Consider the following 26482-nt stretch of genomic DNA (forward strand, 5'->3'; position numbering starts at 1 on the left):
CAGCTTACTTTTTTTCTCTGAAACTCCGTGCATGGTTGGTCTCCCTCCTGTTTGCTCCGATTGACCTTGCCTGGAGGACGGCTGTTGTACTGGGTCCTTTGGAAGGGCTCACTCCCAGGACTAGCAAAAACACCTACCCTGTTTAATTTGCTTTCTGTATTTATTTCTGCTTGAGTTTTATTATTTTTCCCTTTCTGTTTTTCTTGTATTTGTTTTTTTCCTTTTTTTCATCTTCTAGAATTTAATATTTACTTCCCTCAGATCCATTTCTTTTCTATTTTAGAAATGACAGCATACCATGTAGTGGTTACCTGTTCTGGCTTTGAGTCTAGCTAGATCCGGGTTCAAATCCCAGCCCAATTATTTACTAAGTGTCTGACCTTCAAAAACCTCCTTGACCTTCCTGTGACTGAGTTTTGTTATCCATATAATGGGGATGACTACAGTCACCACCTTATAGCAACTGTGATGATAAGTTGAAACACTGTGAGTCTGTTAGCACAGATCGTTGGCTGGTTATTATCACCACATCATCATCATCATCATCATCAGTATTTAAAAGTAGAAATTCCCCTCTGAATATTCTTTTTGCCACAACCCATGAGTTTTGGAATATGATGTTCTAATTGTTGTTATTTTAGAAATGGTCTATAATTTACAGTTTTGATTTCCAGTTTAAACTCAGTTCTTTAAGATTGCTTGTTGCTGCCTGACCAGGCGGCGGCGCAGTGGATAGAGCATCAGACTGGGATGTGGGGGACTCAGGTTCGAGACCTCAAGGTCGCCAGCTTGAGCGCAGGCTCATCTGGTTTGAGCAAGGTTCACCAGCTTGAGCCCAAGGTCACTGGCTCGAGCAAAGGGTCACTCGGTCTGCTGTAGCCCCCCTGGCCAAGGCACATATGAGAAATCAATCAATGAACAACTAAGGAGCTGCAACGAAGAATTGATGTTTCTCATCTCTCTCCCTTCCTGTCTGTCTGTCCCTATCTGTCCCTCTTTCTGACACTCTCTGTCTCTGCCACACACACACACACACAAAAAGATTGCTTGTTGCTATTGTTCATTCCTGCTAGTTAAATTGCCAAAATTTATCCTTGCTCTTCTAACTTTTTTATTAGAAAATTCCAGTTTGACTTTGCCTGGTTGGCTCAGTGGTAGAGCATTGGCCAGGCAAGTAGATGTCCCGGGTTCGATTCCCAGTCAGGGCACACAGGAGAAGTGCCCATCTGGTTCTCCACCCCTCCCCTTCTTCCACCTCTCTCTCTCTCTCTCTCTCACCCCCCCCCCTTGCAGCCATGCCTCACTTGGAGAGAGTTGGTTCTGGGTGCTAAGGATGGCTCCATGAGCAACGCCCTAGATGGGCAGAGCATCGTCCCCTGGTGGGCTTGCCAGGTGGATCCCAGTTGGGACACATGCGGGAGTCTGTCTCTGCTTCCTCTCCTCTCACTGGAAAAAAAAAAAATTCCAGTTTAATTACATCATGGCCATGGGATGTGTCCTGGACACTTTTTATTTGTTGGAATTTATTGAGGGTTTACTTTTGTAAGCTAGTATGTGGTGTGACTAATTGTTTTCAATGTTCTGTGCACATTTGAAAAGAACAGTCAGTCTCTGTTTGGAGTTTAAAATATGTATGTATTCAAATATGATATATATTTGATCTTTTAAGTCACAGAATTCAAAACCGCAAATCCTTCCTGTTTTGTCTAATTAATACAAAAAGGCTTAGAGCGGTGCGTGTTCCAGTCTGGCGCCATGTTGGAGATGGCTGCTTCACATACCTCAGAGTCTCCGCGGGCTGCACGGAGTGTCCTGGCCCTCCCGTCTCCACTGTGTGTGCTTCTTTCTGTCAGATTACAGGCGTCCTTCTTCCTTTACTTAATAGTTGCCTCAGTTTTATTTATGTCCTCTGACAGAATTAACAGTGCCACCTCACCTCCTTTTAACCTGCAGTCTCACAGCACTTGTCCTTCCCTTTATTTTCAACTTCATGGGATTTAGTTTCAATGTGTCTGTTGAAAGTGGGATGGAACTGGATTGGAAGACAAGCTTTGTCTAGATGTTTTTTATCTCCCTTTTTTTTTTAAGCTGAATCTGGAAGGCTTCCCATTTTTTATCTGTAACCGTACATTTCACATCTTAGACATATTTCATATATAACCTTATATCTTATATCTTGAGACATCTGCCCTCTGACATGTTTTGTTTTGCTTTCTTTATAGGGTTCCTTATTGCTTTGTTTTCTTACCTTCCAGGCAAGTTATTCACTCTTTTTTGTCCTCCTTCATGAAAGTAGAGATCCTATATTCTGTTTCTATCCTACTGGTCGCTCTGTCAAAAAATTTTAAAAGCAATATTTGAGGCCCTGGCCAGTTGGCTCAGTGGTAGAGCGTTGGCCTGGCGTGCAGGAGTCCCGGGTTCGATTCCCGGCCAGGGCACACAGGAGAGGCGCCCATCTGCTTCTCCACCCCTCCCCCTCTCCTTCCTCTCTGTTCCTCTCTTCCCCTCCCACAGCCGAAGCTCCACTGGAGCAAAGTTGGCCCGGGCGCTGAGGGTGGCTCTGGGGCCTCTGCCTCAGGCGCTGGAATGGTTCTAATTGCGGCAGAGCAATGCCCCAGATGGGCAGAACATCACCCCCTGGTGGGCATGCCAGGTGGATCCGGTCGGGCACATGCGGGAGTCTGTCTGACTGCCTCCCTGTTTCCAACTTCAGAGAAATACAAAAAAAAGAAAAGAAAAGAAAAGCAATATTTGAGACTGTATTTTTCCTCTTCATCCATTGCAAGGATGACCCTGTACCTCACGCCTCCTCCCTAGGCAAGGTAGGTGCTGGGAAGGCCTTCAGGTCCTCCCTAATCCCGACCTCTCGGTCTCTAGTGCAGAAGAAACGACTGTTTGGGGGACATTATGTATTATCTCTTTCAGTATTGCTTTTTATCATTTGTATTATTTCAAAACCTTGGAAAGAACAATGATTGAGATTTGACCGAAAGGCGGTCCTCTGTGGCTCAGGGTCAGCTCTGTCACAGTGGTCTGCCGGCTCCCCTCTCCAGGACGTCACTCTCTTCCCTCCGGCAACTCTTTCTTCCTGCTCCGTGACTCCGCCCTATCTCCTGAATGCCGCGTGACTCCGCCCTATCTCCTGAATGCCGCGTGACTCCGCCCTATCTCCTGAATGCCGCCTGACTCCGCCCTATCTCCCGAATGCTGCGTGACTCCGCCCTATCTCCTGAATGCCGCGTGACTCCGCCCTATCTCCTGAATGCCGCGTGACTCCGCCCTATCTCCCGAATGCCGCGTGACTCCGCCCTATCTCCCGAATGCTACGTGACTCCGCCCTATCTCCCGAATGCCGCGTGACTCCGCCCTATCTCCCGAATGCCGCGTGACTCCGCCCTATCTCCCGAATGCCGCGTGACTCCGCCCTATCTCCCGAATGCTGCGTGACTCCGCCCTATCTCCCGAATGCCACGTGACTCCGCCCTATCTCCTGAATGCCGAGCTGTCTCTCCCCCCACCCCCCCAGGCCTTGACTGCTCTCTCTAACCTTTGATGCTAAATTTTCATCACTTTTCAGATCCCATTTTTAGAAAATACTTCTTTAAAACCAAGCCAGACCCCTACCCAGACCCCGGCACTGTCTCAGGTACCCTGTGCGCTCCCAAACCTGCCGTTGCACCAGCGCAGCAGAACCCTGACCCACCACCATGGAAGGAGGACAGGCTCTTGTCCATCGTGTTCAGAGCTGAACCACCAGGCTTGGCTCGGTGAATGACCTCTACTCTACACCAAGTCCTCAATAAATATTTGGTGAATGACTAAGGATGCCTGCATTTAAAGTATAAAGGTGTTTTCCAGCCAGATAAAATGTATCAAGTAGGACAGGATATCTTACACAACTAGGCACAACACCTCTGCCTGGCTGACCCCTTGTGGGGAATGGTTTACTTAGAAACCCCATCTCTGGGACAAATCTGAGGTGTCCACGCTCACTTGCCTTGTATGTGGGGTGACCATGAAGACAAATGGGCCACTCTGCAAGCATGGAGAAGGAGGCGGTCAGTCTTTTTGTACTGTATGGATGAGGGAGAAAAAAAAACGTTGCTGGACAGTGTGTGTGTGTGTGTGTGAGAGAGAGAGAGAGAGAGAGAGAGAGAGAGAGAGAGATGGGTGTATGTGATGGATTTTGTTTTGTAGTTTGGTAAGAAATTATATATCACCTCTTTCAAGATTATGTCTATTCCTCTCTTTACACACACAGTCACACACACTTTTATTATCTGCTTTTGAGCTGCTGAGACCCCTCGGCCCGAGCCGGAGGATTTCACTTGGCGAGAGGAGGAGGAGTGGGTGGTTCCCCGTTCTGCAAAGAGCAAGGAATCTGCTGGGTGGCCACGTTCTCCGACAGAAAGCAAGCACATTTATCAACCAAAAGAACACCAACCCCGGGACTGAGCCAACACAGGAAACACTCACAGGACCCTCATCTGAAGCAGGCGGAGTGACTGACAGGCAGAGGACAGGCCTCCATGGTCTGTGTGTCAGGGGTGCCCACCTGGAGAGAAGGGGTCTGCGGGCAGCGAAGAGGCTTTCTTGGGTGTCACTGCCTTTCTCCTGCTCTCTCCCGTTCTTTTGTCCACCTCCGTCCACATTCCCAGTCCCAAGGATGAGGTCGAAGCTCATATGTCAACAATCACAGAACCAGAGGCTCCCAAGGCTGCAGAGCAATGACAAGCAACACCCCGGACCCCACCCCAACTCCCAAAGCTGCTTCGTCCTCAACTCACCGGCAACATGGCCGCAGGCGAGTCCTGCCCAGGGATTCTGGCTCCTGCTCCTGCCTGACCCCAGCACAGTGTCCAAACGTGAAGTTAAGTTCCAGCAACCAAGACCCTCCCCCACACAGCACAGAGGCCAGCCTCCTGTCTCAGCTAATGGCCACCTGGTCAGAGCAGCTGCCCAGGGGACATTCACTCACCTGGGCCCACCTGCCTCTCTGCTCACAGCCCCTGGGACGGCCACCTCCCTTGCTTCTCTCTCCAGCTGCCCAGCAGGGACCACGGCACCATTTATTCCAGGACAGCCTGGGGTCCAGGCCTGGGGCAGGGCCGGCAAAGAATGAGAAACGAACAGGCTTTTCTCAGGGAGGCCGGTCTCCTCGTCAGGTCCCGGTTCTGATGGCTGAGCGGCTGTGAGTCAGACTCTGCCTTCACCACCTGCTCTAGACAGGTGACTCAGGGCAAGCGTGTCCATCCTGGCATGGGTTTGCTGGGACTCCCAACCGCAGCCATCTGACGTCTCTGCGGGAAAAGGTTTGCTCCAGAAGAGGGGCTGCCAGCGCTTCAGAACAAAGTCCACCATCTGCTGGGCTGGCAAAGAACAGCCGAGGGCCAGCCCAGTACCCCCGCGAGGCCCCTTGCCTTCCCTGGACAGCCCAACAGCAGCCGGGAGGGCAGGGAGGAAATGAACATTCCTCAGTGCCTACAACGTGCCTGGTGCACTGTAGGAGCTTTATATATAAATGTCACTTCACACAATCCTGCCGTCAATCTCGTAAATATCATCAGACCCATTTTACAGGTGGAAAAGTCAGTGCACAAATAAATATTCATTCAGCACTGAGCGTACTCCGGGCCCGGTGACCCTGGGTCCCGGCCCATCACGGACTCAGCAAGTTCACCCAGCTAGCACGTTATTAAGCCAGGAGTCCAATCAAGATCCATCAGATGCCAAAGCCCAGGCTCTTCCCAGGGCATCATGCTGCCTGTCTGTGCCAGGCTGTCCCTAAAATAAACTGGCGCCCAGGAGCTGATGCAGCTCAGTGGTTCCCAAAGTCTGGTCCCTGAGCCGGCGGACCCAGCTCCAGCTGCTACCATGCGTACTGTCGGGTTGCTCCCAGTCTCCTGGACCGGAAGCTCTGAGGACGGAGCCCCGCGCTGCTTTCACAAGTCCTGCAGGTGACTCGGGTGCATGGTCAAGGTTGAGAAGCAGGGACTGGACTTACATAGAGCCTGTGCACAACCACACAGCACAAAGGGACAAGGCGCCTCTGTCTGTCCTATCGGGTTTATCACCATGTGACCAGGGCTCTATCCCCCACATGTCCCCTTGGAGAGCCTACTTGAAGGGTGACATTTAACCCATCTGCCCCCTGACGATTGTCCCACGCACAGCTCCTGGGCACAGCCTGTGTGAGCCGTTTGTTTTTTGTTTTTGTTTGTTTGTTTTCTCATACCAGAAATTAATTTTTAATTGATTTTAGTTTATTGTGTTTACATAGATTCTAGTGTTGCCCCGAATGCATCCCCCCTCCCCCGTATTCCCCTCAACACCTCCCTTGCCCCCTTCTGTGTGAGCCATTTGTATGTGCCTGCTGGGACGTCCGCGTGGTCCTCTCTTCTGAAGAATGGAATGCTTCCCGACGCCAGCACCAAGTGTTTCGGGGCTTCCTGGGGGCTTTAATGAGGGAGTAGGTGTCACCCGTAGGAGTCCTTGGAATTTCATGCGAGGCTGTGAACACCCAGCCACTGCTCGGGTACCAAGCCACGGTCACGAGGGAGGTTCACTGGAGACAAAGCTGCCTCTGTCAGCAGGTGGGGGGACAGTTCCACACTGCAGGGCGTCTAGAGTGCCGATGACAAACCTCTCAAGTGCCAGGCACGAGGGCTCGCTCGTGCCAACTTCTCTGCTCACCCCCAGCCTGGGCACAGCGCAGCAGGGGCCCCAGCCCGGGCTTCGGCCCAGGCCGTCTCACCGGACAAACGGCCGGGAGGTAATGTGGCACCCAGGCCAGCCTCGGCCTTCTCAGGTCCTGAGGATGGTGAGGGATCCGGGCTCCCCTGCCTTCTGCACAGGTCTAAGCCCTCCCTTGTCGGCTGCACCTGAATCAGTTCCTGTCCCTCCCTCTGTGATCAGATGGTTCGTTCTTGCTCACTTTCAGAAGTGCACTGAGACCCTGCCCTGACCCTCGCTGATACAGGGTGGTTGGTACCTGAGAGTGGGGACTATGTCTCGTCCGGGTCTCCAGCACCTCCTCCAGGAGGAAGCTGCAGGGGAGAGCCCCTGGTTAGAACTGCGGCACTGAGCCACGCCGAGCTCAGGCAGGTTCTTCCTGAGGGATCCTGGTCTTGTCTCAGCCGTGGTGTTCTCTCCCGCCGTGGGTGTCACTGAAAGGGCGTGAGGGTGGATGAGAAAGCTCACTCACGGCTCTCCAGTGCGGGCGTCGGGAATAACCACCCGCTCCTTCTACCGTTATTTCACTTTTTTCTTAGCATGGAAACCAATCTGAATTCGCCTCCACATGGCCCCCCAGTGGACTTGCACGTGCGTGTGCACACATCTCCACTCTCGGTTACACAGAGAGTGGCCGCCGTGGGCAGGGAGCTCCTGGGCATCCTCTCACCAGCTCCACGGGCAGGTGCTGCTTTACCCCCGCTGCCCAGGGGGAGTGACCAGAACAGCAGCCTGCCTCTCTGGAGCGCACGGATGCTGGTGACCGAGCGGCTGGTGACGTCTGTGCGCCTCACAGCCTCTGGACGTGTCCCGGGCAATGGCAGTCTGGGAGGGACTGGACATTCCGGGGGGACGACAGCCCACAGAGCCCAGGAGTCTACTTAACAAGGGATTCTGATGTCGGCTAAAGTTTCCTAACTAATGACCCAAATGATAATGCTGAAAACTGTGGCATAAAGTGACAAGCCATTTCTGCATGTCCCATCACACATAAAGCCATGTGACCAGGAGGTCTGTCCCACAGGTCCCCCTAGAGAGCTAGCATCTGGTGGGATTATATCACAAATTCTATCTGTAAGATGATGTGTTGTTGTTGTTTTTAATTATATGTTTACATTTCTTCAGGTGCTTTTCCTCCCTTTTACTTAAGTCATGCATATTGGTTGTAGCAAGTTGACACATTCAGAAGACAAAAGGAAATGTGCTTGTTTTTTAAACGCCACACACGGGTCCATCTGCTCTGATCTCATAGCAGCAAAGTAAAGAGGAGCCGCTTCTGTATTGGCCAGTTCTGTGAACGTGAAGAAGTCCTTTTCTCTTTCTGAGCCTCAGTTCCCTCCTCCACAAAATGGGAACAATAATCCAACAACCTGACAGGGCTGCTTGGAGTCTAAGCGAGGAGCTACCTAGTGTTCTTTACAAAGTTCTGAGCAAGTCTTTATGCTGTGAACTTTAGACCACGAGAGCTGGTCGTCACAATGCAGAATATAGCATAATAGTCTGAACTAAAGATGGAACACTATCTTGCAAGGATGATAGAGTCTCTACTTCATTATCACTTTCAACTTAAACTCAGTGAAGGTCAAGGCTAGGACTCTATGATTTACTCGCATGCCTTCCTTTGTCAATGCAGACCCTAGAGTCCAGGGAAATGACATAGCCATGACAAGGTGGTACAGGCAGGACTGTGGGTCTCCAGACCCTACTCCGGGGCTCTCCCCTTCTCCCCATCCCACAGCAGCATACAAACTCAAACCGAAGTCCTTACTTTATACGAAAATTCCAGCTAGAGTGATTTCCAATCAAGAGAATGGAGAAGCTAAACACTGTGCTCACCTCCACCCACGACCACATCAAAATTACAACTAAATCTAGAACAAGCACCCTTGAGAACCACCTGGAGACTAGCTAAATAGAAGTGCTATCACTAAGGGTATTAAATAAGAAGCCACCTCGACACTGTTGGGAGGGCAGAAACATGAGAAGGGCAGATCCCACACCCACATGTGATGGTTAGAATCAGGAATGATATCATGGCTGTGAAGGTCCCCCCTGAGGAGCCAGGAATCCCAGATAAACCAGGAAAACCAGTGCCAGGAACAGGAATCCCCACAACATTTGGCTCTGAAGATCAGCAGGGAGTCTGTCCAGCTGAGATGGAGGACTGCTAGAGATCCAGCAACCTTTTAAAGGGCCTGTGCGCAGACTCCCTCACTCACAAACACTCCATCTGGGCTCCAGCACAGGGACGTAGAGGGAGAAATGGAATTGTTTGGCTTCAGGGTGAGAACTGGACAGGCAGCTCTTCCAGGACAGAAGTGCTGACAGGCACCACTGTTCCTTTGCTAAGCCCAGCCCTCTACCCAGACTGCAGGCACCGGTGTATGTCAAATCTGGATCTCTATCAACCTGGCTATCACTGTTCATCCCACCCTGGTGGTTCTCCAAGACCCTGCCCCACTCAACTCACACCACCCTGAACATCATTCAGCAGCTATTTCTCACAATCCTCGGATCCACTGTGGACTTCCCTAAAAATCTCTCAAAGATCCACAAACCTGGCACAAGCAGTGGCTGGTCTCGACATGCCCTGGGCCTCTTGCTGGGTGGTCCCAAACCTGGCATGAGTGGCAGCCAACCTTGATTCAGAGCATAGCATCTTCCAGACACCACCAAGCCCAACGCAGGCAGCTACCAACCGCAGATCACTCCATAGCTCCTACCAGGTGGCCCAGGCTGGGCACAGGCAGTGCTGACCTGGGCCTTCCCTGGAGCACTTCCCAAGAGGCCCTAAAACCAACACAGCTGGAGGCTACTTCATACCACACAGAGCATCACCCAATTAACTCCGTAAACAAACACCCAAAGGGTAGACTTGTCCAGCACCAGAAATCTGCTAAAGCAAATCCTGCTCCGTGGGGTCAGCCCCTGCACAACAGCTCACCTGCTATGGTTTCGGCCAATCCTCACAGCCAGTCAACCTGAAGGTCAGTCCCACTCATTGACTCGCCAACAGCAACCAAGGCTCAACTACAACAGAGGAGCACACAACCCACACAAGGCATGCCCTTGAGGATCCGACTTGGAGGATCAGGGAGACTGCACCAAAGAGCCCATAGCACACCTACTATATACGGTCACCCTCACAAGACTAGGAGACACAGCAGCTCTACGAATTACTTAGAAACAAACACAAAGAGGCAGCTAAAATGAGGAGACAAAGAAACATGCCCCAAATGAAAGAAAGAACAAAACTCTAGAAAAAAAAAAAACTAAATAAAAGGTAGACAAGCAGTCTACCAGATGCAGAGTTCAAATCACAGGCTGTAAAAATGCTCAGTGAACAGAGGGAAGAATAAATTAACTCTGAGAACTTATGCAAAGAGATAAAAAGTATAAAAAGAACCAGTCAGAAATAAAGAATACAATAACTTAAATGAAAACTATAATATAGAGCAGTGTTTTTCAACCTTTTTTTTTTTCATGGCACAAACACACACTAATTACTAAGGTCAGTGCCCCTGACTAAATACAACCATTTTCATCTCATGGCACAAATAAATTAGTTACTAAGGAAGAAGAGGTCAGGGCCCTTTTTTCTTTAGTAATTAGTTTATGAGTGTGTGAGAAACAAAGGTTGAAAATCACTGATTAGAGAATCAATAGCAGATTAGATGAAACAGAGGATTGAGTCAGCAATTTTGAAGACAGGTAGCAAAGAACACCCAATCACAAAAGCAATATATATATATATATATATATATATATATATATATATATATATATTTTAAATTATGATAGTTTAAGGGACTTCTGGGACATCAAATGTAGTAACATTTGTGTCATAAGCATATCAAAAGGAGAAGAGAAAGAGAAGGACTTGAAAACCTTTTTGAAGGAATAACGACTGATAACTTTCCTAACACAGCAAAGGAAATAGATACAAAAGTCTAGTAAATGCCAACAGTTCCAAACAAGATGAACCCAAAGAGGCCCACACCAAGACACATCATAATTAAAATGGCAAAAGTTAGAGACAAAAAGAATCTTAAAAGGAATAAGAGAAAAGTAGTTAGTTAACTACAAAGTAGCTCCCATAAGACTGTCAGCTGATTTCTCAACAGAAACTTTGCAGTCCAGAAAAGATCAGCAGGAAATATTCAGTGATGAAAAGCAAGGACCTACAACCAAGACTACCCTACAAAGCTATCATTTAGAAATGAAGTACAGATAAATGCTTCCCAGAGAAGAAAAAAACTAAAGACATTCATTATCACCAAACCAATATTACAAGAAATGTTAAAGGGTCTTCTTCAGAAACAAGAAACAAATATTGCCTGAGCATCAACCTGGGACACTGAGGACCAAGGTTCAAAACCCCAAGATTGTCGGCTTGAGTGCAGCTTGAGCATGGGATCATTGACATAATCCCATGGTCTCTGGCTCGAGCCCAAAGGTCGCTGGCTTGAAGCCTAAGATTGCTGGCTTGAGCCTAAGGTCACTGGCTTGAGCAAGGGGTCACTGGCTTGACTTGAGCCCCCCCCCCCAGTCAAGGCACATATGAGAAGCAATCAATGAACAACTAAAGTACCACAAATAAGAGTTGATGTTTCTCATCTCTATCCCTTCCTGACTCTCTCTCACACACACACATACACACTCTCTCTTTCTAAAAAAATAAAAGAAAAAGAAAAAAATATGAAAAATAAAATGGTAGTAAATTAACATATCTATCAACACTTACTTTAAATACAAATGGGTTAAATGCTCCAATCAAAATACATAGATTGGCTGAATGGTTAAGAAAACAAAATCCTTGCATATGCTGCCTGCAAGAGACATGCTTCAGATCAAAAGACAGACTGAAAGTAAAGGGATAGAAAAAGATATTTCATGAAAATATAGGGGGGAAAAGCATGGGTAGCAATACTTATACCAGACAAAATAGACTTTAAAACAAAAGCTATAACAAGAGACAAAGAAGGGAGAAGCAACTCCACTTTTGGGTATTTATTCAGAAAATCACAAAACACTAAATCACAAAGATATATGCATTCACATGTTCAGTGAAGCATTATTTACAATAGCCAAAATAAGGAAGCAACTTAACTGTCCATCAATAGATCAATGGATAAAGAAATGGTGATGCATATATACAGTGGAATATGACTCAGTCATAAAAAATAATGAAATCTTGTCATCTGCAACGACATGGATGCACATAGAGGGTATTATGATCAATGAAATAAGTCATACAGAGAAAAACAAATGCCATATGATTTCACTTATATGTAGAATCTAGAAAACCAAATTAAACAAGCAAGCAGAATAGAAACAGACTCATAAATACAGAGAACATTTTGACAGTTGCCAGATGGGAGGGGGCTCAGGGGTGAAAAAAGTGAAGGAATTAAGAATACAAATTGGCAGTTATAGAACAGTCATGAGGATGTAAAGTTCAGCATAGGGAGTACACTCAATAATATTGTAATAACTATGTATGGTGTTGGATGGGTACTAGGTTTATCGGGATGATTGTTAAGTTACAGAAATGTCTGATTGCTGGGTTGTACACCTACAACTAATATTGTACATCAACTGTAACTGAAAAAAATTTAAAAACAATATCCACACATAAATTCACACATGTACAAAACCAAGAGCGAACCCTAATGTAAACTATGGACTTTGGGTGTCAATGAAAGATCACTAATTGTAGCAAATGGACCACTCTGGTGGGGTTTTGTGGATAATAGGAGAGACTATGTATCTGTGGAGGAGCAGAGGCTGTAAGGAAAATTTTTGTACTGTCCTCTTAATTCTGGTATGAATCTAAAAATGTTAAAAATTGTTACAATGGCAAATTTTATGTTACCCATATTTTATCACAAAAAAAGAAAAATTATAATAACAGTCCTTTTAGCTTTAAAAATAGAAAAAGATAAAAATATGAATTATAGCCCTGGCCGGTTGGCTCAGTGGTAGAGTGTCGGCCTGGCGTGCAGAGGTCCCGGGTTCGATTCCCAGCCAGGGCACACAGGAGAAGCGCCCATCTGCTTCTCCACCCTCCCCCTCTCCTTCCTTTCTGTCTCTCTCTTCCCCTCCCGCAGCCAAGGCTCCATTGGAGCAAAGATGGCCCGGGCGCTGGGGATGGCTCCTTGGCCTCTGCCCCAGGCGCTGGAGTGGCTCTGGTCGCAACAGAGCGATGCCCCAGAGGGGCAGAGCGTCACCCCCTGGTGGGCGTGCCGGGGTGGATCCCGGTCGGGCACATGCGGGAGTCTGTCTGACTGTCTCTCCCCATTTCCAGCTTCGGAAAAATACAAAAAAAAAAATGAATTATAAAAGGATAATAACTACATACTCATTAATAATTATTTTAATAATTATTTAAATTTCAAATAGATTAAATGCCCAGTTAAAAGACAAAAGGTAGCTGAATGCCTAAGAAAACAAGACTCATATATATGCTGCCTATAAGAAACCCACTTCAGACTGAAAATGCACAGAGACTAATGTAAAGGGATAGAAAAAGATACTACATGCAAGTGGTAATTTTTAAAAATCTGGGGTAGTCCTGGCTGGTTGGCTCAGCGGTAGAGCGTCGGCCTGGCGTGCGGGGGATCCGGGTTCGATTCCCGGCCAGGGCACACAGGAGAAGCGCCCATTTGCTTCTCCACCCCCCTTCCTCTGTCTCTCTCTTCCCCTCCCGCAGCCAAGGCTCCATTGGAGCAAAGATGGCCCGGGCGCTGGGGATGGCTCCTTGGCCTCTGCCCCAGGCGCTAGAGTGGCTCTGGTCGCAAAAGAGCGACGCCCCGGAGGGGCAGAGCATTGCCCCCTGGTGGGCAGAGCGTCGCCCCGGTGGGCGTGCCGGGTGAATCCCAGTCGGGCGCATGCGGGAGTCTGTCTGACTGTCTCTCCCCGTTTCCAGCTTCAGAAAAATACAAAAAAAAAAAAAAAATCTGGAGTAGCAATATTTATTTCAGATACAACAGACTTTAAAACAAAGGCTATAACAAGAGACAAAAAAGAATATTACACAATGATATAGGGATGAATCTGACAAGAGGATATGATTCTTGCAAACATTTATGCACCCAACATATAAGCACTTAAATATATAAAGCAAATTTTAATGGACACAAAGGGAGAGATCAACAGTTGTAGTAGGGAATTTTAACATCCCATTGATATTACTGGATAGATCTTCCAGGCAGAAAATCAACAATGAAACAAGTGGCCATAAATGACACGTTAGACTAAATTGATTTGATATTTTTAGAACATTTCACCCAAAAGATAATATACTTTTTTTTCAAGTGCACATGGAACATTTTCCATTAAAGATCACATGTTGCCTTGGCCGGTTGGCTCAGCGGTAGAGCGTCGGCCTGGCGTGCGAGGGACCCGGGTTCGATTCCTGGCCAGGGCATATAGGAGAAGCGCCCATTTGCTTCTCCACGCCCCCCCCCTCCTTCCTCTCTGTCTCTCTCTTCCCCTCCCATAGCCAAGGCTCCATTGGAGCAAAGATGGCACTGGGGATGGGTCCTTAGCCTCTGCCCCAGGCGCTAGAGTGGCTCTGGTCGCAGCAGAGCAACACCCTGGAGGGGCAGAGCACCCCCCCCCGGTGGGCAGAGCGTTGCCCCTGGTGGGCGTGCCGGGTGGATCCCGGTTGGGCGCATGCGGGAGTCTGTCTGACTGTCTCTCCCTGTTTCCAGCTTCAGAAAAATACCAAAAAAAAAAAAAAAAAAAAGATCACATGTTAGGACTCAAAACAAGTCTCAACAAATTCAAGAAGACTGAAATCATATCAAGCATCTTCTCTGACTACAATGGTATGAAACTAGAAATCAATCATGAGAAAAAAAAACTGAAAAACACCCAAAGGCATGGAGGCTAACTAGCATATTACTGAACAATAAATGGGTTAACAACAAGATCAAGGAGGAAATCAAAAGATATCTTGAGACATTGAAAAATAAGAACACAACAACCCAAAATCAATGGGATCCCACAGTGAAAGAAGTTCTAGGACAGACATTCACAGCAATGCGGGCCTGCCTCACAAATCAAGAAAAATTGTAAATAGGCCCTGGCCGGTTGGCTCAGTGGTAGAGCGTCGGCCTGGCGTGCGGAAGTCCCAGGTTTGATTCCCGGCCAGGGCACTCAGGAGAGGTGCCCATCTGCTTCTCCACCCCTCCCCCTCTCCTTTCTCTCTGTCTCTCTCTTCCCCTCCCGCAGCCAAGGCTCCATTGGAGCAAAAGATGGCCCGGGTGCTGGGGATGGCTCCTTGGCCTCTGCCCCAGGCGCTAGAGTGGCTCTGGTTGCAACAGAGTGACGCCCCGGATGGGCAGAGCATCGCCCCCTGGTGGGCGTGCCGGGTGGATCCCGGTGGGGCGCATGTGGGAGTCTGTCTGACTGCCTCCCCATTTCCAGCTTCAGAAAAATACAAAAAAAAAAAATGAAAGAAAAATTGTAAATAAACAATCTAACCCCATACCTGAAAGAGCTAGAAAAAGAAAAAGAAACAATGCCCCAAGTGAGTAGAAGGAAATAAATAATAAAGATCACAGAAGAAATAAACAAAATAGAGTTTTTAAAAACAATACAGAGTATCAATGAAACCAAGAGCTGATTCTTTGAAAGATGAACACAATTGATTAACCTGAAGTTGGACTCATTAAGAAAAATTGAGAGAGGACCAAAATAAAATCAGAAACAAAAGAGAAGTGACAACTGACACCACAGAAATAGAAAGGATTTTAAGAAAATACTATGAGAAATTATATGCTAGCACATTGGACAATCTGGAAGAAATGGATTAATTCCTAGAAACAGAATATTCTGAGATTGAAATCAAGAAGAAACTGAAAATCTGAACAGACCAATTACTACTAATGAAATGAAATCAGTAATCCGAAACTCCCAACAAACAAAAGTCCTGGACCAGATGGCTTCACATGTGAATTCTACCAAACATTTGAAGAAGAACTAACATCTATCCTTCTCAAACTATTTCAAAAAATTCAAGGGTGAAGGCTCCCAAATTCATTTTATGAGGACAGCACTAACCAATTCTAAAACCATATAGAGACATTACAAAAAAAGAAAAAGAAAGAAAGAAAATATGTCCTGGCTGGGTAGCTCAGTTGGTTAGAGTGTTGTCTTGATATGCCAAGGTTACATATTCAATCCTCAGTCAGGACACATACAAGAATTAACCAATGAATGCATAAATAAATTGAACAACAAATCAATATTTCTCTTTCTCTCATTCTCTTTCAAATCAATATATAAAAGTTTTTTCTAAAGAATATAGGGCCCGACCAGGTAGTGGCACAGTGGATAATAGAATGTCAGTCTGGGATGCTGAGGACTCAGGTTTGAAACCCCAAGGTTGCTGGCTTGAGCCCATGCTCACCAGCTTGAGTGCAGGGTCATGGGCTTAAGCATGAGATCATAGACATGATTCCATGGTTGCTGGCTTGAGTCCAAAAGTAGCTAGTTTGAATGAAGCTCAAGGTCGCTGGCTTAAGTAAGGGGTCACTGGCTCAGCTGGAGTGTCACCTCCCCTTCCACCAGGCCAATACACGTATGAGAAGCAATCAATGAACAACTAAAGTGACGCAAATATGAGTTGATGCTTCTCATCTCTCTCTCTTCCTGTCTGTCCATCTCTCTGTCTCTCTCTCTCACATATATATATATGTACACACACACACACACACACACACACACACACACACACACACACCTACCTCTCTTTCTAATGAACATAGATGTAAAAGTCCTCAACAAAATATTAGCAAAACAAATTCAGCAACACATTAAAAAAATCATAAACCATGATCAAGTGAGAATTATTCCTGGGATGTAAGGTTAGTACAAAATCTACATGTCAGTAAACATGATACACTACATAAACAAAATGAAGGATAAAAATCTTATGCTCATATAAATACAGGGTAGGCAAAAGTAGGTTTATACTTGTGAGTACACGGAACAGAGTTTATTCTTGTATTATTCATTAATTGTTGTATTATAATATTTTCCATACAAACAACCATGAACCTACTTTTGCCCACCCCTGTATACACAGGAAAAGCATTTGACAAAATCCAACATCTATTTATAATAAAAACTCTCAGCAAAGTGGGAATAGAGGGAACATAATAACCTCAACATAATAAAGGCCACATATGACAAGCCTACAGCTAATACCATAATCAACAGTGAAAAGCTAAAAGCATTTTACTTAAGATCAGGAACAAGACAACCTACTGATTGGAAGAAGATATTTGCTAATAATACATTCGATAAGGGGTTAAAATCCAAAATATATAAAGAACTCATACAATTGAACACTAAAAAAAAAAGTAAGCAATCCAATTAAAAAATAGGCAGAGGACCTGAACAGACATTTCTCCAAAAAGGACATACAGATGGCCAGCAGACATGAAAAGATACTCAACATCACTAATAATCATCAAGGAAATGCAAATTAAAACTACAGTGAGGTATCACCTCATACCTGTAGAATGGCGCTCATCAATAAATCAACAAACAAGCGCCGGTGAGGATGTGGAGAAAAGGGAGCCCTTGTGCACTGCTGGGTGAATTGTAAATTGGTGCAACCACTATGAAAAACAGCACAAAGTTTCCACAGAAAGTTAATAAATCTGCCATGTGACCCAGCAATTCTAATTCTGGGTATTTATCCAAAGAAATCCAAACACTAATTGAAAAGATAAATGCATCCTCATGTTCATTGCCGCGTTATTTACAATAGCCAAGATATGGAGGTAATCTAAGTGTCCATCAATAGATGAGTAGATAAAGATATAGTGTATATATAAATGGAATATGACAGCCATAAAAAAAAGAATAAAATCTTTCTTTTAAAGTGAGAGACAGAAAGGGAGAGAGATGAGAAGCATCAACTCATAGTTGTGTCACTTTAGTTGTTCACTGATTGCTTCTCATATGTGCCATGCGCCTTGACCGGGGGGGCTCAAGCCAAGCCACTAACTCCTTGTTCAAGACAATAACCTTGAGCTCAAGCCAGTGACCTTGGGCTGACACTCTATCCACTGAGCCAACCAACCCAGGCCAAGGTTCTATTTTTTTATAGCAGTTTTAAGTTTATAGAAAAAATTGTGGCTCTGGCTGGTTTGCTCGTGGATAGAGCCCAGCATATGAACATGCCAGGTTTAATCCCTGGTCAGGGCACACATGAGAAGTGACCATCTGCTTCCGTATCCCTCTCTCTCCCCTTTCTCTCCTTCTTCCCCTCCAACAGCCAGTGGCTCAATTGCTTTGAGCATCAGCCCCAGACACTGAGTATAGCTCAGTTGGTCTGAGCATATCAGCCTTAGGCACTAAAAATAGCTCAGTTGATTCGAGCATCTGGCCCAGACAGGGGTCACCAGGTGAATCCTGGTTGGAGTGCATGCGGGAGTTTGTCTCACTATCCCCCCTCCTCTCACTTAAAAAAAGAAGAAGACAAAAAAGGAAAAAAATGCACAGAAACTACAGAGTTTCACAACTCCATGCAGAGTTTCTCCTATTATTTACATTTTCCCTCAGTGCGAAGCATTCTAAATTTGAAAAAACAATACTGAGATATTGTGATTAACTCAAGCCCATAGTTTAACAACAGGGTTCACTCTTTTTTTTTTTTTTTTGTATTTTTCTGAAGCTAGAAACGGGGAGAGACAGTCAGACAGACTCCCGCATGCGCCCGACCGGGATCCACCCGGCACGCCCACCAGGGGGCTACGCTCTGCCCCTTCGGGGCGTCGCTCTGCCGCGACCAGAGCCACTCTAGCGCCTGGGGCAGAGGCCAAGGAGTCATCCCCAGCGCCCAGGCCATCTTTGCTCCAATGAAGCCTCGCTGCGGGAGGGGAAGAGAGAGTCAGAGAGGAAGGGGGGGGGGTGGAGAAGCAAATGGGCGCTTCTCCTATGTGCCCTGGCCGGGAATCGAACCTGGGTCCCCTGCACGCCAGGCCAACGCTCTACCGCTGAGCCAACCGGCCAGGGCCAGGGCTCACTCTTTGTGCTGCACATTCTCTGGGGTTGGACAAACGCATGATGTCACATATCTGCCACTAAAGAATCATGCAAAAAAAAGTGTGCCATTGCCCTGAAAACACCCATGCCCATGAAGTCACGCCTTCCCAAGATGCCGCCTTGTTTTCAAATAAAATCCAAATCCCTTGCCATGTCCCAAAGATTTACATGCTCTCTCCTGTTAGTCCTCCCTTCTCCAAGAAGCCAAGTCCCTGTCACCCAAAGGCTTGTGTCCAAGCTGTTCCCTCCTCCAGGAAGGTTCCCCTTCCAGATCTCCATATGGCTGGCTCCTTCCTGCCTCTGTATCCCACATGTGGCCTCTCTTGTCCACCCAATTAAGCTAGCCCCAGGCACTGGTCTCTCAACTCCCTTCCTCCATGGAACAGGTCCTCATCTAAAGGTGTCCTGTCAGTCTATTCGGGTACTCTTGTACCACATGTGGGTCTCTTGAGACTAAGAGCACCCCAAAACAGGAACTTATCCGCCTGCTCCCCACCACCGGGCACGCCTGGCCCATAAGGGCCCAATAAACATTTACTGAATGAATCAACCTAAACTGAATGAATAAATAAATGACGCTTCTATATTTGTTTGCATTTCAGCGTTTTTACAAAGAGCTCTTGCAAGTTCTTAATTTAATTCATGTGACTAGGCTGAGACTTAGATGAAACTTGAAAACCATATTCACACTCTCTCCTAGTGCCTCAAGGCCACGGATTGGGAAGGAGTAGGAATGTTCTCTCCTAGGGAAGGTTTGCTTCCAAGAGCTTCGTGACCCTCTGGATGGGGCCATCACACCGCTTGGTTAATTATCAGCTATAGGATGAAGGGACAGCACTTGGAGACGCAGCACTGAGACTGGTTAATAACAGGAACGGGCACTGAAGCAGCCCCGTGAGCACGTCTCTCACGACGAACCTGCAGGGCTGCCCCTTCGTTCTCCCAGGAAGAAAGGAAGCGCGTGGTGGAAGAAAGGAAAAGCCTGGACTTATCCAAGTTTATGTGACAACAATCCTTGTCCTTGGAATAAAACCTGAATACACAAACCATGCTGGAGATCCCTCCCTGTCTGTCCCAGTCAGCAGGCACATGGTGAGCCCATAAAGCAGGGGTCCCCAAACTTTTTACACAGGGGGCCAGTTCACTGTCCCTCAGACCGTTGGAGGGCCAGACTATAAAAAAAAAAACTATGAAAAAATCCCTATGCACACTGCACAGATCTTATTTTAAAGTAAAAAAACAAAACAAAACGGGAACAAATACAATCTTTAAAATAAAGAACAAGTAAATTTAAATCAACCAACTGACCAGTATTTCAATGGGAACTATGCTCCTCTCACTGACCACCAATGAAAGAGGTGCCCCTTCTGGAAGTGCGGCGGGGGCCTGATAAATGGCCTCAGGGGGCCGCATGTGGCCCGCGGGCAGTAGTTTGGGGACCCCTGCCATAAAGGGTTAACAGCACAGTGGGAGGGAGTGGCCGGGCTGGGTGGTGCTTTCTCAAGGCTAAGATGAGGATGGTTTGCACAGCCGGCCGCCTCCCCTGCACCAGACCACAAGAAAAGGCCAGGTATTAATGAATGACACACCAGGGGGAGAATGTTTCTACTCAGCGGGACTTTTGGCAGGAACGCTATGTTCGGTTTGGGGTCTCTCCTTTTACAAGGGTGTGGAGACAGCCGAGTCCGTGTCTTTTCTGTTTTTACAGGGAAGCCAGAGACCCGTACCTCCCGCCGGGGGCCGACCCCTCCTGAGTGTTTCAGTCTGGGCCAGGGGCGAAGGAAGGTGGAGCGTCTGGACCGCGCTGGGCAATTGTTCACCCCCCTGGCAGTCTTTCTGCCCATGCAGTTATCTGAGGAATGCCGCTGCCTGCCTTGTATCAGAAAGCAGGATTTTTGAAGATGAAGAAATCCCTGCTTTCTTTTCTTAATTTGTTATTGTCATGACACGACTGACTCAGTCAGTAAAAATGTAAAGCCCCTGCCCAAGGTCACAGGCTGGCTCCCCCGCGCTGGAAGCGGCCCCAGGCACACCAGGCCTTCTCCCACCTCCGTACCTCTGCAGACGCCTGCCCTGCCCTTGCTAACGCAGACCTCCTGCTTGCTGGCCAGTGCTCCTGTTTTCAAGCATTGGCTCAGAGTCACCTCCTCCAGGAAGTCTCCCCCCCCTGCACATCCCCCCAACTCACTGGCTGAATTGGGAGCTGCCCTCTGTCCCTTGAAAGCACTCCATGCTGATCTCCCGCATCTGTGTCTTACCCAGTACTGCGAGGTCTTGATGCCAGGGGCTGTGTCTAGTTTCTCCGTAGCCTAACACTCCCTGTGTAAAGTGAGTGCTGAACAGCTGTTAGAGAGAGAGCTGAGAAGAGGAAAAGAAAGAGAGAGAGAGAGGCATCTCTGGGGTCACACCAGACACAGACACGATACAGACTTGGAGGTAGGTGGATGGAAGAGGATGCGGGTGCAGGTGTGCACACGCACACTCAGACACAGCAGGCCGGCAGGGCACAGCAGAAAAGCACTGGTCCCGAGTCCCATGCCCGAGTTCTCATCTCCAGACTCAAGGGCTGTGTGACCTGGGATAAGCCATGCCCTTTCCTGAGCATTGGACTTCTCCCTTATGAGATGTGTTAGAAGACATAAATAAGAACGTCCTCACTGTCTGACACATAGTGATGGTTCCACAAATATCGGCTCTCCCTTCCCTGAACCACCTCGGCCTGCCTGCAGTGGGGAGGACAGAATGGCGGGCACAGAAGCCGGAAGTCCCAGAACCCCGCCCGCACTGCCTGCATCCCATCTCCTTTGCTTCTGTGTTCCTCTTCCCTGTGAAAGCTGCACCCACTGCCTCCAATCCCCGGACCAGTCTGGTCTGTGAGGAAGTCTAAGGGCAGCACTAGTGGAAACAGCCTGGCACACCTCGCCCTGGCTTGGGATCCAGGGGGCCTCACGGGAGGCCCCAGGACACACCGTACACACAGAGGCCCTGGCATAGTTGTTCCCACCTGCAAGGGCCCAAGTCCCATGATAGGGCACGTGCTCTCCGCCTTCGGTCCTGACCTGTCCTTCATCCCGCTGTCAGAACCCAGAGCCCAGCTCCGATCCCGTGCACATAAGCTTGAACCATCATGAGGCCTGACCAGCAACACTGGGGGCCTTTACAAGCAAGGGTCTGCCCCACGGCTGAGGCAGGATGGAGCAGGTACTGCACGTTATTTAATCAGGTTCTTTCAATTTAGGAATACCTTATATACTATTAGTAAAGACTGAAGGCAGCTGAGAAGGGTCATGGGCGAGGTCTCTGGGCTAAAGGTAATCAACCACATTGTGTTAAGAGTTTGTCTTGCACTGTCACCCATTTTTCGAAATTAGCTGAAGGGTGTACTTATGATACATTTCCCTGTATATAAATTTTACTTAAAGAACAGTAAAAAAAAATACTGAACTTGAGTTAGTTGTATACACATTGAAGTATTTATTTATTGACTGATTTTATTGATTTTAGAGAGAAAGGAAGGGAGAGAGGGAGGATGGGGTGGGGGAGAGAAAGAGCAAGAGAGAGGGACAGAGAGAGAGAGAGAGAAAGAGAGAGAGAAACTTCAGTTTGTGTTCTACTTATTTATGCATTCACTGGTTGATTCTTATATGTGCCCTGACCGGGGATTGAACCCGCAACCTTGGTGTACGGGGACGACACTCGAATCAACTGATCTACGCAGGCAGGGCCACATGGTGAAGTGTTTAGAAGTGAACTACAGTGATGCCTGAAATTTATCTGAAAATGCCTTAAGAAATAAGATGGAAGCATGGATGGACAGAGGGATGAAGAGACAGATAGACATGTGGTAAGGCAAAGAGTAACATGTTGCCAGTAGAATCTAGATGGTGGGTATATACCCACTGACTGCAATTTTTTCCATTTTCCTAAGAAATTTCTGCGCTAACATTTCAGAAGAAACACATGTGAAAGCAAGTTAGAGCGAGTAGTTTGGAGGAATGGGTAAGTCAGTTATAGCACAGGCACCTGCTGGGTCTCCTGAGGCCACAGACAGTGGTGGCTCTGACACCTTTGTGGAAACTGAGAAGTTACCCACAGCCCCGCACAGTAGGAACGCCAGCCATGAAGTGCCACGTGTGTATACAGCTGCCGCAGAACCTGCCAAGAGCACAGGGTGTGGGAAGCCCAAAGCACGCAGTGCCCGTGACGGCCCTAAGTCAGGGCCTGGTGCTGACAAGCACTTGGGAGGCAGGAGGGGCTGGTGTGGCAGACAGGTTCCAGAGAGCCCACCTGGGGGCTGGCCATTACCTGTGGGGGACAGACAAGGACTCCTGAAGTTTTGCCCCACCAACAAAAGCTCTTATTCCCTCAGCTAACAGGTCACCGTGATTATTTTTTTAAAAGACATTGCCGGCAGAACAGCCTGGACGGAAGTACACGTACGAAATGCCAAGAGCTGGCTGCGGCTGGCAGAGTCTGAAGTGGCTCGTTCTTCATCCTGCTTGACGACATGCCGTTCCCCTTACCTGGAGCCTGCTTCTCCACCCCTGGCTCCCACCTAACTCCTTTCAGAAGACGGCACCTTCTCGGGGAAGCCCACTATGATCCATCAGACTAGTTCAGTTCCCCAGTTAGAGTGCCTGGTCCCTCTTTGACATGAATTTGTGTGTGTGTTTGAAATTGTTTAATGTGTGCCATTAGCTCCCTGGAGCCCAGCCCTAGGGCACAGAATGCTCGAAATAATTTGTTCTAAATGAGTTCCAAGTGTTTGGGAAAGTGACTTTACCTTTGTCAATTGAAAAGTGGGCGGAGGGGCGGGGAAGGCGGTAAAGTCAATCAGCTGCATCTGTGTTTGTCCCGGGAAGCGGGCAGTAGGCAGCGGGCAGCGAGGAGCGCTACACAGCTTTTAACTATCAAAGATGGACGGCAGTGTCTCCTGTGGTTTGATTTTTCTCCTTGGAAGAAATGTTGGGGGAAGGGGAGAAGGTATGCAGCAGAATTCTCCTCAAGCCCCCACTCCCTGCCCCTGCCCTGCTGACAGCTGGCCTTGGGGCTCACAGGGTCCCCGGGTATCTGATTCCACCGGAGGAGACCCTGCTCACTGGGGACACGACCAGCCACCACGGCCACATGCTCAGAATCTGTACTTGTGAAATAGCAGAGCTGGGATGGTCCTTAGAGGCCACATCCGCTGCAACACACATGCATCCCCTTTCCAGACAGGACAGTGAGTCCCCGCTATGGAAAGGGGTGTTCCCAAGGGCACAGCTGTGCAAGGACTTGACTGGAAAGGCGTCCATGCATTCACCCCCCAACCTTCCAGCAGCAGAGCTCAGAGAAAAGAGTCTCAGTTACCGTCACTGAGCGATGTGGAGGGGTGCAGTTACCGTCACTGAGCGATGCGGAGGGGTGCTGCCGGTGAAGGCCCCAGCACCGGGGCGCCAGGCACGCGTTCCCACAGCTGATGCGGGGTTCTTGGACCGCTCATGGCCAGCCTCTCTTCAGGAACTGCCCCAACCAGCAGCCAACTACCTTGCCTACAGCAATGCCCTGGCCCTAGGGACAGCCCAATCCCAGCAATGGGCCGCTGCAGGGTACAAAGTCCCACGGGGCAGCCGACTCGTCATTGCCCCTGTTGAGCTCTGCTTCCCACGCCCCTCACAGGTGTGGTTCCCAGGAATACTCTCCAGGGACCCTCCTAACAAATACGTCAATCTGTTACCAGGGAAGCCGACCAAACCTAGCGATTGATTCACCCAGGGACAGGCAGTGGCAAGACTTCTCGTGAACAAAACGGTTTGAAGAAACACGGAGCCACCTACCAAACACCAGGTCAAGTCCAGCCCACGAGGGCCCTCAGTGCCAGTAAACACATTGTGTCATCTACCTCCAAAGAGATGAACTCTTGGCCCGCTTTCTTCAAGAGAGGGACGCCACAGTCACCTGGGTGCTCTGCGAGGGTTCCTGTGTCACTGTGTCACTTGGGGGTTCTCAGGCCACTTCACAAGCCTTCTCTCACTTGTTGCTTCCATAGTTCTGCAGAGGAGGAAGCTGAGTCCTAGCGACTTAAGACACCTTTGCTAAAACCAAGCAGCCTGTCACTCTCAGAGTGGGGACTCCACTGCAGGGGCCAAGCCCCGCAGCCCAGTTCTGGGTCCCTATGCTCCCCTGCCTTTCTTCAGAGTTCAGAGATCTGTTCATGAAACCCGAGCAAACGGGTCCCAGGGTTCTAGCCATTCCTTCCCTATCTAGCTTCCTGGAGCCAGAAAAGTCAAAATGTGCCTTGTTCTCCTCTTTAAAGAAAACCATGTGTTTACTCTCTTATGCCAAAGTTACAACAGCTGACGTTCCGCCAGTGTTGACTTTAAAAGCTGGGCACAGGGGTTATGCTTCTCCCTGCTGCCTGTTTATATTCCTGGGGTCAGAGGCGGAGGCTGTTCTAAGAAACCATCGGCTGTGTGCTGTACCTGCCAGGTACGCGGAGCCCCCAGTGCGCAGGTCTGGGCAGCGCGGAGGGTTCCTGCTGCCGAGCTCTGCGCCCCCCACCCCGGAAGCCCAGCAGTAACCTCTCTGTTCTGCTTCCTGCTGGACCAGGAGCCCGGCTGGTGTGGACCCTGCCCCCACGACATTTATGCCTTGCTGCCCCTGAGCTTTGCCACCAACACTTGACAGGAAGAAATGTGCACAGACTGCTGCCCTGGCCGGGGCTCAGTGCCATCCCCTGGGGGCTCTGGCGACCCCACCCCCACCACACGCCCCCCCACTCCCCTGTCCAGCAGCCTAGTGAGCGCTCAGCCAGCTTTTGCACAGACACTGACACCGTACAGGTGCCGGTCCCGCTGCTCCGCACACTCACACACGTGCACACACGCACATGCACACGTGAGCGCATCTGCACACGCACGCGGAGCGGCTGAACCACAGCTGTGCTCCCCCGACAGGGTGTCACTTCACACCTTCCGTCCCCACCTCCCCGTGAGTCCCAAGAGGAAGCCTCACTTACCGGTCCCCCTTCCAGGGAAGAGTCTCTTCTGCAAACTCATCCTGTGGAGCTGGGAAGACGGGGGGAGCAGGGAGAAGTCCCTCCCGCCGAGCCGGATCCGGGAGCCAGGGGATCCGCGGCAACTTCTCGGGCGGGGAGTGTTTGAAAATCAGTTAAAACTACCAAGTAACTCCTCGTTAGAACTGTTTTTTCCTCGGCAGGGTGGGAGGGAGAGAAGGAGGGAGGGGAAAAAAAATCCCTTCCCCGCTGCCAGCGAGTCTTAATGTCTCATAGCGGCCGCTTCCAACTCCTGCCCTCCTCGCACAGCGAATGTGCATAAAAGCGATGTTATTTCACTGAATCAAGCCCTCAGATCATAAGCCTTTTCCTGTACCACAAACAGAAATGGAAAACCTCAAACTTTCCTTTGGACTCTGAGTCTGTTGTGAGCAGGCAGAACGCAACCCTGTCTGAGGTCTGATGTATGGAAATCACTCCAGCGCTTAGACCATGCTCCCACTCCATCCCACCCCCCCACACACACACTTCTTTTTTTCTTAAATGAGTTCTGGTGTGTTTATGTAATTGCAAGGGACAAACACAACACCTCAATTCCTTGCCCGACGTCGAAGTGATTCATTTTCTCCTTCACACACAAACACAGTGCCTGTTTAATCCAAGTGAAAACGCCTTTCATAAAATCTG

At 48.5% G+C, this 26482-nt stretch overlaps 1 protein-coding gene across 1 annotated transcript in view; it reads right to left on the minus strand.

The window, feature by feature from the left end:
• Positions 1-25921, minus strand: part of IL16 (interleukin 16) — a 94662-nt gene extending 68741 nt beyond the window's left edge. The window contains exon 1 of the mRNA XM_066355651.1: positions 25799-25921. Coding sequence (XP_066211748.1) covers positions 25799-25838 — 40 coding nt within the window. The 5' untranslated portion in view covers positions 25839-25921. The remainder of the gene's footprint in view (positions 1-25798) is intronic.
• Between the last annotated feature and the right edge of the window lie 561 nt (positions 25922-26482).

Source organism: Saccopteryx leptura, chromosome 13 (assembly GCF_036850995.1).
Source record: "Saccopteryx leptura isolate mSacLep1 chromosome 13, mSacLep1_pri_phased_curated, whole genome shotgun sequence".
Classification (NCBI taxonomy): domain Eukaryota; kingdom Metazoa; phylum Chordata; class Mammalia; order Chiroptera; family Emballonuridae; genus Saccopteryx; species Saccopteryx leptura.